General features: G+C 50.4%; 1 protein-coding gene across 3 annotated transcripts; it reads left to right on the top strand.

Moving 5' to 3' along the window:
• Positions 1-5658: 5658 nt before the first annotated feature.
• Positions 5659-11449, top strand: Bax (BCL2 associated X, apoptosis regulator). Of its 3 annotated transcripts, XM_021656652.2 has the most exons (7): positions 5659-5802; positions 6256-6307; positions 6398-6544; positions 7229-7364; positions 9791-9914; positions 10638-10664; positions 11190-11449. In XM_021656652.2, the coding sequence occupies exons 1-7, from the start codon at positions 5769-5771 to the stop codon at positions 11327-11329; spliced, it is 660 nt and encodes a 219-aa protein (XP_021512327.1). In that variant the 5' UTR covers positions 5659-5768; the 3' UTR covers positions 11330-11449. The 3 variants fall into 3 exon arrangements, with proteins under 3 accessions (XP_021512327.1, XP_021512324.1, XP_021512325.1); XM_021656649.2 differs by lacking the exon at positions 10638-10664 and having other exon boundaries at positions 5664-5802; positions 9791-9895; XM_021656650.2 differs by lacking the exons at positions 6256-6307; positions 10638-10664 and having other exon boundaries at positions 5712-5803; positions 6397-6544; positions 9791-9895.
• Positions 11450-12574: the final 1125 nt, after the last annotated feature.

Here is a 12574-nt window from a genome sequence, read left to right on the forward strand (position 1 = left end):
CTCAAATTTCTTCTTGAAGGCACTTAGTGCTATGAACTTTTAGCACTGCTTTCATTGTGTCCCACAAGTTTGGGTATGTTGTGTCTTCATTTTCATTGAATTCTAGAAAGACTTCAATTTCTTTATTTCTTCCCTGACCCAGCTGTCATTTAGTAACAAGTTGTTCAGTTTCCATGTGTGTGTAGGCTTTTTGCTATTTCTGTTGTTGAGGTCCAGCTTTATTCCATGGTGATCAGACAGGATACAGGGGATTATTTCAATCTTCTTGTATCTGTTGAGGCTCGCTTTGTGACCAACTATATGGTCTTAAAAAAAAAAAAAACAGAGAATTACTGGCTGCCTGATTTCCTCTGTGTCAGTGGGCCGCTAGGCCCAGAAGCTCTGACAGACGTCCCATGAAGCAGGAATTGTGAAGGACTGTCCTACCTCATCTAGGCAAAGCAGAGGAATCGACTCCCAGCTCCCTGCTTCTCCAGTTTGGACAGTTGTATGCAGTTGAGGTCAAAGGCAGTTTCTAGCCCAGTGGCAGCTTTGCCACATTTGCAGAAAGCTCCAGGGGGACGTTCTTTGGTGCTCACCAGGGATAGAGTTGCCAGGAAACTCCTGAAAACAGCACAGACCACCACAGCAAATCATTTCTGAAATGTAGCCTCCCCTTTTCTGTTTTAACCACTGGAGGCTTGCCAGGCTGGCATCCCTACGCTTTGAGTGCTCTGGGAGGGACAGGAATCTATAAATCACCCACAATCTGGAGCTCAGAGCTCACTATCAATGCCTTGGTGTCTCTGAGAGTCTCAGCTCGAGCTCCAAATAAAGATCCTCTTGTGTTCTGCGATGGACTCCTGATTGTCTTTTGGGGGTCTCTCGAACTGGGCTTAACACCAGAATCTTTTCAAGTCTGCCCATGTTTCCTGAAACTCTGTGTCTCTATCTGTTCAGGAGCCCTGCCCCTGTACTTTCTGCTCCAGCTTTGGGCCATCAGCTCTTTTGCCATTTTTTATTTTTTGTTTTGTTTTTCAAGACAAGGTTTCTCTGTGTAGACTTGGCTGTCCTGGACTTGCTCTGTAGACCAGGCTGACCTCAAACTCACAGAGATCTGCCTGCCTCTGCCTCCCTGAGTGCTGGGATTTGGGATTACAGACGTGCACTACCAGGCTGGCTAGGGCTGTTAGCTCTTTATCACATAAAAAGCCACATTCCAGTCTGAACCAATTATCAGCAAGACAAGACCTGATCCATCTCTTATAGGATGCCATTGGGGGGAGGGAGGAGGAAGAACAAGCATTTACAAATAGAAAACCTGTGGTGAGCCATAGAAATTACAGTACAAACATCCTGCCAGGATTTAGCTCTTTGCCAGTTTGGAATTAACAACTGAAAATACACACCTTTTCAATGTGAGGCAAAGTAATCCCAACAGGATCTGCTGCCCTCTTCTGGTTTTCATGGGCACTGCACTCATGTGCACACACCCATTAACTGAAATAACAAACTTTAATAAAACCAGACCTTCCCAATTTAGTGCCTTGTCTTTTGAATTTCTAATATTATGATGGTGAATAACTGGTATGTCTTGATGAAAGCTGTACTTTGGGTTTTGTATCTTTTTTTTTCCAGGTGAGTTAAACACGGCAATGCTGCCTCAGTCAAGGTATCAAAGTGAGAAACTTGGGGCTGAGATGTAGCTCAGTTGGTAGAGTGCCTGCCTAGCATGCGCTGAACCCAAGGTTCAATCCCCAGAACTTCATAACGTATGCATAATGATAGACCAGACTGGTCTCGAACACATATCGATCTGCCTACCTCTGCCTCCCGAGTGCTAGTACTGGGATTAAAGGCATGTGCCACCATGCCTGGTAGATAAAGATGCATAAAGCCAAATTTGATGACTCGAGTTCAGTCCCTGTGTTAGTATTTAGGCAGCCTGCTTCTGGGTTGCCTAGCAACCAATGATGTCATCGTGTGTCATCTGCCAGGTAGCCACACCTGGTAGGCATTGGTTAAGTTTCTCCTTAAAAGGTTCAGCCTGCCACTTTGTCTCGTCTCTTGCCCTCTCCCCTTTCTCTGTCGGGGCGCCCTGTCCCTTCTCCCTATCATGTCTCGCTCTCTCCTTTTCTCTCTCTCTTCATCTCCATCCAATAAACTTCTTTCATATAAAGTCTGCTGTGTGCATCATCATTTCATTGGTTCTAACAACCCTGGGCTCACATGGTGACTGACTCCCATAGTTGTTCTGATTTTCATGAGTGCAGATCTGTGTGTACACACACACACACACACACACACACACACCCCACAGAAAGTATGGATGGGGAGGAGGCTTAGTTGATAAAGTACATGCCACCCAATAATGCATGCACACAAACCAGGGCCTCTTGTGTGCTGTGACTTTTAGCGTTGTCAACTAGATGTAATGTAGACTTGTCAAGGAAGAGATAGTCCCTTAAGAAGGGATAGTCTAGATTCGGTTGACCAGTGGTCATGTTTGTGGGGATTATTTTTGTTAATTGAAGGCTCAATTCCCTATGGGTGGCACCAGGCCTAGGCAGGCAGGGATTCTGGACTGTGCAAGAGTAGAGAAAATGAACCGATCATAGACATGTATACTTTTGTTCACCACTCTTTGCTCCTAATTGCGCTGTAATGCTGCTTCTGTGTGACTTTCCTGCTTCTGCTGTCCCAGGACTCACTATACAGAACAGGGGCCCTTGAACTCCCAGAGGGCACCACCATGCCCAGCTACACTTCCTTTTAATCGTGTGTGTTTATGTGGGCATATGTGTGGGTGTGTGCATATGTAAAAGTGTATGCAGTGGCCAAAGAGGCCAAGAGAGGGAGTTTGGTCCCTTTAGCTGGAGTTACAGGCAGTTGAGTGCTGTCTGGTGTGCATGCTGGCCAGGGAACCTGGTCCTCTGTAAGAAGAGCAAGTGCTCGTAACAGATAGGCCGTCTCTTCTTGTTGTTGTTTAGACTGAGAGTCATGTAATCCAGGCTGATTTCAGACTCCTTCTGTGTAGCTGAATTATTTTATTTTCTTGCCTCCACAACCTTGGCATCTATAGGTCTATCTGTAGCCTCCACCGTGGCATCTACAGGTGTATCTCCATGTGTGGACTATGCAGCGTGAGAGAGCAAATCACCCATCTTATGCATGGTAGCCACTCTGCCAAGGGTTGCCATAGCCCAACAAGAAAGCCTTCTCAGCCAGGCGCAGGGTTGGTGGTGCATGCCTGGTCCCAGCATCTCTGTGAGTTCCAGGCCAGCCTGGTCTACAAAATGAGTCTAGGACAGCCAAGGCTACACAGAGAAATCCAATATTGAAAAAAACAACAACAAAAAAGAAAGCCCTGCTCTCTTAAAAATAAAATAAAAATAGAAATAAAAGTGAGAAGTGTCATCTCTGGACTCAGTGGTGCAGGCCTTTAATCCCAGCGCTCACTAGGCGACTCCTCTTAAAGGTCCCATGACCTTCTCCCGTAACACGGGGACCTGCCTGTCTTCTCCAGTATATGAGCTCAGGGGGAACATTTCTTTTATTTCTTTCCTTTTTTTTTTTTTTTTTATTGCACACATGTATTTCACAATACAAACTGCTAAGTATTTCTTTGTATTTTACGGAAGGGCTTAAAACATATGGACTTTGTTTAATAGAGCAAAGTACATCCAACTCTAATTCCTAAATTAATGTGTTACAATTCGTTGAAAATTTAAAGGCTTAATGACACAGTTCAGGGGAGGAAAAGATTAAGTAAGTTTACTTCACAAACTGGCTGAAAAATAACTTCAAGAAAGTCAATAGGATTCAGTACAGTCTCATCCCTCCCGACGAAGGCAGCGCCCCAGTTGGAGGAATGATGGCCATCCAGATAATCTCCTGTTTGGAGTGTCTGTGGCTGCAGGGTCGTCAGCAGTGCCCTTCCTGACAGACACGGTGCTGCCAGTCTCCTTAGCTCGACATCCAGGTCCTTTTAGATCCATAAAGACAACTGCAAAACTGAAGTGTGTGCCCTTGTTTCTGTCTGGGTGGACTTCCGTTACTATGCTAGTCAGTTCCTTCACTGCATCCACCCAGGTGGATCTGCCGCTCGCTGGAGGGCTTGTTCCCTCAGCGGTGAAGACCCGAAGCAGGAGCCTGCAGGTCTTCCATCGCCATCTTCCTCCTTTGGCAGATGCTCGCCCTGACCTCCAGCCCCTGCAGCGAGCATGAGCTGGTAGTCCATTTTATATATATATGTGTGTGTGTGTGTGTGTGTATTAGTTCAATTTTCATGTAAAACTCATCTTTCAAGGCTCAGGGGAGAGATAGGCTCTGAGAAGTCTTGAGTCCCAGAGGCAGCCAGGGTCTCCTCCTGTAGGTTGACATTTAGCCAGGCATTGAACGATCCATCTGGAGGCAGCCCTGTGTCAAGCGGTGTGCTAGTTTCTAGGGAACTGAGAACAAATCAATATGGTCCTCTTGTGAAATCGAGGTAGGTGAGAGCCACCAGCAATTACTGAAAACATAGCCAGGGGTGGCGGCGCACACATGCAATCACAGCACTCAGGGAGGCAGAGGCAGGCAGATCTCTGTTTGAGGTCAGCCTGGTCTACAGAGTGAGTCCAGGATAGCCAAGGCTACACAGAGAAACCCTGTCTCAAAAAACCAAAGTCCGGGTGCGGAGGGCTTTTCCAGGAGAGAACTCCAGGGCTCTCTGACATGCAGGTGACTCTCCCCTTACCCTGCTCAAAACTTCTCCTGGGTCCCAGCCACCCTCAGAAGACTGATAAATTCCTAGTAGAATACTCCAGTCCGTCCTGTCCTGTTGCTACTTCACATTCTGAATCTGTTCTTTGTCTCTCATTCATCATTGTTTTTGTTTGTTTGTTTTAGAGACAGAGTTTTTCTGTGTAGCCATGGCTGCCCTGGAACTGGCTTTTAGTCCAGGCTGGCCTCGAACTCAGAGATCTGGGATTAAAGCATGTGCCACCAGTGCCCAGCCCTTCTTTTCTTTTGAGACTATAGTCTCTCACCGCATCCTAGGTCTCAGTATCCTAGATTGACAGGAATTCTGCATAGGTCTTGCTTCCCTGTTCTGGGATTACAGGGATGGACCACTATACCAGCGTCTCTGTCCTTTCCCCTCTCCGTTTTTCGTTTTGAGCGAGGGTCTCACTGTGTAGCTGAACTGACCTGTCACTCGCTCTGTAGACCAGGTTGACCTCAGATTGAGAGATCTGCTTGCTTCTAGCTGATATTAAAATGTAACAGACAACAGGCACTGCCTGTTTTGTTTGTTTGTTTTGGTTTTTTTGAGGTAAGTTCTAACAGCGCAGAAGTCCAGGCTTGCCTCAAACTCTTTTGCAAGCTTCCTACTTCACTGTCTCCAGGGCTGACTACAGGTATGGGTCGTCAACCTGGTCCTGCCTGGCTTTGAGCTTGAGGCAACACTCCCTCCTGCCTCAGCTTCCCCACGCTGGCATGACAGGCGTATCCTAGGCAGTCTTCGAGCTCGCGGTAATCCCTCTGCTTCAGCCTCCTCAGGGCGCTCCTAACACAAACCTACGGAAAGAGAGATAACAGGGATAACGGAAGACTATCTCTGGGAACTAGTCGGGGTGGAGCCGCGCGTGCGCACTCTGGCGGCGGCGCGGGCGGTCACGTGACCGCTCCTGCGGGGCGGGGGCCATGTTGCGGGGCACCCACGTGAAGGGCGCACGTCCGTGAGCGGTCACGTGACCGGGGCGCGCCGCAGCCGCCCGGGGCGCACCCGGCGAGAGGCAGCGGCGGTGATGGACGGGTCCGGGGAGCAGCTCGGAGGCGGCGGTGAGGCGGGAGGCGGAGGACGAGGCCCGGTCGAGGGGCCTGGGGACCCCTTCGGCTCTGGGCTCGGGCGGGAGCAGGCTGGGGCGCGCGGATCCGTCCCGACAGGCGCATCAGTACCCCGAAAGCGGACATCCGCGTGCGCGCCCCCGGGCAGGCCCGGGCTTGTCGCTGGCGCCACTTCCTGCTGGTGGCCTGGGTTGGGCCTGGTCCCAGCGCCGCCCCTCGGGCCGGGGGTCTGCTTGCTTTTGATGTATGGCTTTCTGGGTGTGCGGAGGAGCTGGGATGCAGGCCGGGTCCCGCCCCCTGTCTATCGGCAGCAGCAGCCGGGCTTCCCATGGTCTCGACGCTTGGGTCCCCAGCCCTGACTCCCCTCAGGGTTATGAGCCTGTCCAGCCCCCTGCCTCTCCCAGGGACCCAGGAGTCCAGGCACCCCTTTCCTCCTCTCTCCACCAGGGCCCACCAGCTCTGAGCAGATCATGAAGACAGGGGCCTTTTTGCTGCAGGGGTGAGTGTAAGGCCCTGTGGTGGCGGGTGGGCTTCTAGAGCGACCTCGGTTCTCACTCTGAGCCCCTCCTCGCTTTCCGTTCACTCCCAGTTTCATCCATGATCGCGCGGGGAGGATGGCAGGGGAGACACCGGAGCTGACCCTGCAGCAGCCACCCCAGGATGCATCCACCAAGAAGCTGAGCGAGTGTCTCAGGCGAATCGGCGATGAGCTGGATAGCAACATGGAGCTGCAGAGGTGTGGCTCCTGGGGGACCGGGTCCATCCAGCCATTTCTTGCCACCTCAGAAACTCAGGCTCTGGGCACTCTTGGGACAGGTGTTCATTTACTGGACTCAGATAATCTGTGCTGGGGACAGAATCCAGGACCTCTTTACCCCTGAGCTGCACCCCAGCCCCTTGCTTGGTGGGTGCTTGGCAGGTGCTGGGCGCTGGGGGGGTTCAAACCACGCTCACAGCCCCTAGAATGTGAGCATGAATGCTAGGCAGAGGTGTACTTTGGAGCCTGTCACTAGTGGGTGCTGTGTAAATGCTCTACCATAAAGCCATGTCTCACTGACAGATGCTTGTAGGGGCTCTTCCACTGAGCCATGCTCTGGCCCCTCGCTGGTGAGTTAAGGCAGGTGTGACCAGTGGGTCATACCTCAAGCTGCCCCTTAAGGCAGCTGCTCTGTTGCTGAGCCCTACCCCTGCCCTCCACAAATAAAGGAAACAGGCTTCTGCTGAGTTGAACCCCTACTTCTGTTACTCCCCAGGACCTTGAAATACTAACTCAAGGTGCCATTCATTTTCTTTGATTTCTTAGGTGTGTGTTGTCTCCTTCTCAGCCCCTTCCTTCATTTGTTTTCTTGTCAGGGGAAGATGTGGGGACCCGCAGCCTGTCTCTGACCACCTTGCCCAGCCTCTGTTCTCTTTCCTGTAGGATGATTGCCGACGTGGATACGAACTCTCCCCGAGAGGTCTTCTTCCGGGTGGCAGCTGAAATGTTTGCTGATGGCAACTTCAACTGGGGCCGTGTTGTTGCCCTCTTCTACTTTGCTAGCAAACTGGTGCTCAAGGTGGGTGGCTACAGCGCCATAGGCCCCAGAGGTGCACCCCCTCAGGTCTGTGACGCCCAGGGAATGGAGAGGGGTGGCTGTGTATTGAATGGCTGCACCTTTGATTATCCATTTAAAAAAATGTATCGGCCCTTACATATGATGGCCTGTCTGCCTGGCCTCTGCCCTGAACAAAGCAGGCTGTCCCTTCCTTGATGGTGCTCTGGTTGCTGGACAGGTGTGAAGTCAAGGCAAGCAGAGTGTTGAGAAGGGTCAGAGAAGTCTAGAAATCTAGAGCGGAGCAGGTGGCCGTAAAACTGCTGTGTGGTACATATCTGTAATTCTAGGACTCGCGAGGCTGAGGTTGGAGTATTAGGAGATGAAAGTTAGCTGCAGCTGAATGCTGAGCTTTGGGATATCCTGAGCTACCTGAGACCTAGTTTTAAAAAACAAAACCAACCCCAGAAATGAGCATGACACTAGATGGTGGAGCTGAGTAGCCTCAGCATGGTGAAGCGTTAGGTTGCGTCCACCATCACCGGGCCCACCGTGCTGGGACTGTTGTGCAGATGATAGGGTGCTTGCCTAGCTTGTATTCCTAGCCCTGCTTTAGCGCCACAGAAGCCAGGTGTGGCTGGTGCATGCCTGTAGCTCCAACACTTGGGAAGTTGGAGGTAGGATCAGGAGTTCAAGATCATCTTTAAATGTGGAACAAGATCAAGACCAGGGTGTGGTGGGGTGTGTCTGGGCCAGAGCAGGGAGCCTGCCGCAGATCCGTTTCTTGGCGTATTTGACTTGTTATTTTCAGTGGTACCATCACATGTCAGCACATTCCTCCGATCATCCTCCATGCCATCGCCCATCTCCTTGATGTGGTTTCATGCCTGGGCTGATGGGGCTTCAGTATTAGAGACAGAAGGGTAGTGGTCTGTACAATAGGCCCCCTTGGAATCCAAAATGCAGGTCAGGGAGAGAGCACTGTACCAGTCAGGAGAGCAAGTCCTGAGTCTGCCAGGAGCTGGGCTTCCTTGGTCTACAAAGCCTTTCTAGAAGGTGGCTTTGCCCCAAGCTTTGAGGCAGTCAAGAGTCAGCCTGCATCAGAGCGCACTAATATGGAGAGGCACATTGTCTGCCCTGGTAGCATGTGTATATAGTACCAGCTACCCTGAGGGCCAAGGCGTGAGGATCACTTTAGTCCCGAAGTTCGAGGTAGCCTGGGGCAGGGTTGGGACACTCCAGCTCCAACAAAATCGGGAGTGTGGGCCTTGTGGGCATTCAGTCTTTTCCAGATTGCCAGAGTGTTGTTCCCAGGAATCCAGAAGTACATCTAGGACCCTATAGAACCCTAGAGCTCCATACTGTTGTCCTTCCAAAAGAAGTAGGTGTCTAGGTCGGGAGTCTACTATTCATTTCTTTAATCCCAGCACTCAGCAGGCAGAGGCAATATTGTATCCTAGTTCTAAGCCAGCCTGGTCTACAGAGAGTTCCTGGACAGCCAGGGTTACATAGAGAAAGGCTAGCTTCAAAAATAAGTAGGGTGGGCTGGCGAGATGGCTCAGAGGTTAAGAACACTGGCTGCTCTTCCAAAGGTCCTGAGTTCAAGTCCCAGCAACCCATATGGTGGCTTGCAATCATCTATAAAGAGATCCACTGGCCTCTTCTGGCCCGTGGGCACAAATGCAGGAAGAATACTGTATGAGTAATAAAGAAATAAAACTTAAAAACAAAAATAAGTAGGTAGGTAGGTTAAAAACAAACCCTAGGTATCTGGGCCCTGCTGGCCAACTACAACATTCTGGACTCATAGCTCTCTTCTTCCCAGTGTTTGTTTTTGGTGCTGGGATGCAAACCAGGAGCAAACACATGCTAAGTCAGTGCTCTGTTGTTGAGCCTTACCTTTGAGACTTTCAGTTTTGTTTTTCAAGACAGGGTTTCTCTGTGTAGCCCTCATTGGGCTCACTCTGTAGACCAGGTTGAACTCAAAATGATCTGCCTGCCTCTGCCTCCCTGAGTAATAAGATTACAGGCATGTGTCACCATGCCCTGCCGAGCTTTTCTTTCTTTTAAGATTTTTTATTTTTATTTTTATATAACATTCTGCCTGCATGTGTGCCTGTACACCACAAGAGGGCACCAGATCTCATTGCAGGTGGTTATGAGCCAACACGTAGTTGCTGGGAGTTGAACTCAGGACCTCTGGAAGAGCAGCCAGTGCTCTTAACCTCTGAGCCATCTCTCTAGCCTGCCTTTCAGTTTTTATCTAGCAGTCACAGCTCCTGAGCTGGTCAATGTTAACCTCCTAGTTTATAATTAAGGAGCTGACTCAAACGATGGGGGAGAGACAACTTAGTGAAGGCAGAGGGCTGAAAGCAAAGGCTTGAGGTCACCTTCCCCGGGCAGTGGGAGCAGGATTCAATTGCCAAGTGTAACCTTCCCATTCCCCGCAGGCCCTGTGCACCAAAGTGCCGGAGCTAATCAAAACCATCATGGACTGGACGCTGGACTTCCTCCGAGAACGGCTGCTTGTCTGGATCCAAGACCAGGGTGGCTGGGTGAGACCCCTCAGTCCCTGCTACATTTTAGAGTCTGGTTCTCAGCCTTCCTAATGCTGCCACCCTTTAATACAGCTCCTCATGTTGTGGTGACCCCAAACCATAAAATTATTTCATTGCTACTTCATAACTAATTTTGCTACTGGTAAAAATCTAATATGTGACCCTTGTGGGAGTCATGAACTACAGGTTGAGATACACTTTTTTTTTTTTTTTAAATTTGCTTTTCAAGACAGGGTTTCTCTGTGTAGCCTTGGCAGTCTGGACTTGATTTGTAGGCCAGGCTGGCCTTGAACTCAGAGATCCGCCTGCCTCTGCCTTCCCAAGGGCTAGGATTACAGGAATGCACCATTGCACCCAGCTACAGACACTTGTTTAGATACAAGGGTTACCACAAGTGCCCCAGGCATTCAGACATTATCTAAGATGTGTGTCCTTATATCTACCAGCCTGGTGCATCTGGTACCAACTGACTTTGCTGTGGCCTGATTTGATTGGTGCCATCAGATAAAATGCCTTCCCTACCAGAATCTCTCAAGCGCCCTGGTGACCTTTTGACCCCAGCTTGCTTTGTTAGCTCATGTGTTCATTCATTTATTGAGATGTCTCGTGCATGTATCTTAGGCTGTCCTCAAACTTACCGTGTAGCTGAAGATGCCCTTGACCTTCTGACTGTCCTGCTTCCATCCTGCCAGTTTATGAGGTGTTAGGGAGAATCCAGGCCTTGTGCACACCAGCCAAGCACTGTCCAGACTGAGCTGCAGCCTGGGTCCTCCTGTGTAGTCCACGGCTGCTCTGGTAGTTACTGTGTAGCCCACACTAGTCCAAACGTGTTCTTCCAGTCTTACCTTCAAGGGCTAGGATTACATGTGTGAGCCACCACGAGATTATAATCATGGTTTTGGGTTTTCTCCCCCTTTCTGGGCTTATGGGTCGGGGGGGGTACTTTTTATTTATTTTGCTTGTGTTTGTGTGGAAGTCAGGATAATTTGCAGTCGTAGTCTGTTCTCTCCCACCCTGTTGGTTCTGGAGGTGGAATTTACATTGATAAAGGCCTGGCAACAAGCACTTTCCCCTGTGAGCCAAGATGCTGGCCCTGTGTTTTGTTTCTAGAGTGAGGGTCTCAGTAAATTTCCTAGGTTGATGGTAAACTGGAGACCCTGCTTCCTCAGATTCCTGGGTGCTGGGATTATAGGCCCGGGGCCCCCTTAGTATCCCCTCATGTGAAATATCTGCCCCTTTCACCCTTCCCCCTGCAGTTTGGTATTGAAGTAACACTTATGTCTGTTCGCAGGATGGCCTCCTCTCATACTTTGGGACCCCCACATGGCAGACAGTGACCATCTTTGTGGCTGGAGTTCTCACTGCCTCACTCACCATCTGGAAGATGAGCTGAGGCCGCCTGCTGCCTTGGACTGTGTCTTTTCTTCATAAATTATGGCATTTTTCTGGGACGAATGGGGATGGGATGGGCATTTTTCTTACTTTTGTAATTATTGGGAGGGTGGGAATGGTGGCCTGGGGGAGGGGACAATAAACCTCAGGTCCACTTTGGATTGTGTGGTTCCATGTCCACCCAGCTGGAATCACATGTGTGGGCACCGGGCCCACCGTCCACCTGAGGCAGCCAAGCAGGGGCTTGACATACTACTCCACACACAAGCACACAGTGCTGTCCTTTACCCTGGCCACAGGGCCACAGGGGCCTGGGAGTCCAGAGATTTCCCTGCTGTTTCTGGAAGAACAGAATGGAAGGAGGGAGAGGGCCAGAGAAATTGGAGCAAACTTCTAAGTGTCAGATTGCCAGAGAAGGTACCAAAAATGAAGAGGAGGGGAGTGCATTTTAGGGGATTCAGGCCCCCCACCTCCCGCCACTTACATTTGTGTGCCCCTGCCCTCTTTGGGTCCTTGTTCTCGATGGGTTCCTGGCTTTTGTCTTTTACAGCCTTGTCCAAGGCTATCAGGTGTTGGAAACCAAAGGTCAGGCTCTGAAGCACTGTGGTTAATGAGTAACTTTGTGCCCAAATCAACAGGGCACCGCAGACGTGGAGTCAGGAGAAATGTGTAGGGCAGCCATCCTGGAGAGACACAACTGCCAGACCACACTTGGGGAAGGAAGGCAGGAGGGAAAAACAGACCACAGCCCTCTCAGAGAAGGGGACAACAGGCTGTCAGCCAGGGTGAGGCAAGCGCCCCACCCCACAACCACCGCCAAGCTGAGCTCAGCGTGACTCAGCATTGCTGGCCCTGCTACCCCTTCCACAAAGGCCCCAGGGCAGGGCTCCCTTGACCAATCTTTCCAGGTTCTTCCTTTAGGTCCTCTTCCACAATAAGGCAGGTCTCCCTTGGCCTCTCAATCTACTGAGTCCTGAGGTTGGAACCCTGGTAAAGCCTGTACTGTCCTCAGAAGTCACCTTTGGACCTTGCATGCATCAAGTGTTGGTGCCTGAAGACAGGCTGTTCCTGGGTCCAGAGTTCTTGTTCTCCATGACTCGGGCTTTTCTCTAAGTGATTCCAAAAAGTAAGCTGCAAGGAACACTCTGGAAAAGCAGCTCAGAAATTCCCCAAAGCGCCAGTCCTGAACAAATCCCTTCCTAGACAAAACAGGTCCCCTGATCCAGCACCACAAGACAGGCTGACCAGGGCTCCAAAGTACCATCTGGGACCCCACGTGTCACC

The sequence above is a fragment of the Meriones unguiculatus genome, chromosome 1 (genome assembly GCF_030254825.1).
Source record: "Meriones unguiculatus strain TT.TT164.6M chromosome 1, Bangor_MerUng_6.1, whole genome shotgun sequence".
NCBI lineage: Eukaryota > Metazoa > Chordata > Mammalia > Rodentia > Muridae > Meriones > Meriones unguiculatus.

Bases quoted from the DNA above. Each gene is read 5' to 3' on its own strand.
- Bax (XM_021656652.2), top strand. From the start codon at position 5,769: ATGGACGGGTCCGGGGAGCAGCTCGGAGGCGGCG. The intron at 9,915-10,637 runs GCTACATTTTAG...ACACCAGCCAAG, and splicing joins GGTGAGACCCCTCAGTCCCT to CACTGTCCAGACTGAGCTGC. The intron at 10,665-11,189 runs GTCCTCCTGTGT...GTCTGTTCGCAG, and splicing joins CAGACTGAGCTGCAGCCTGG to GATGGCCTCCTCTCATACTT.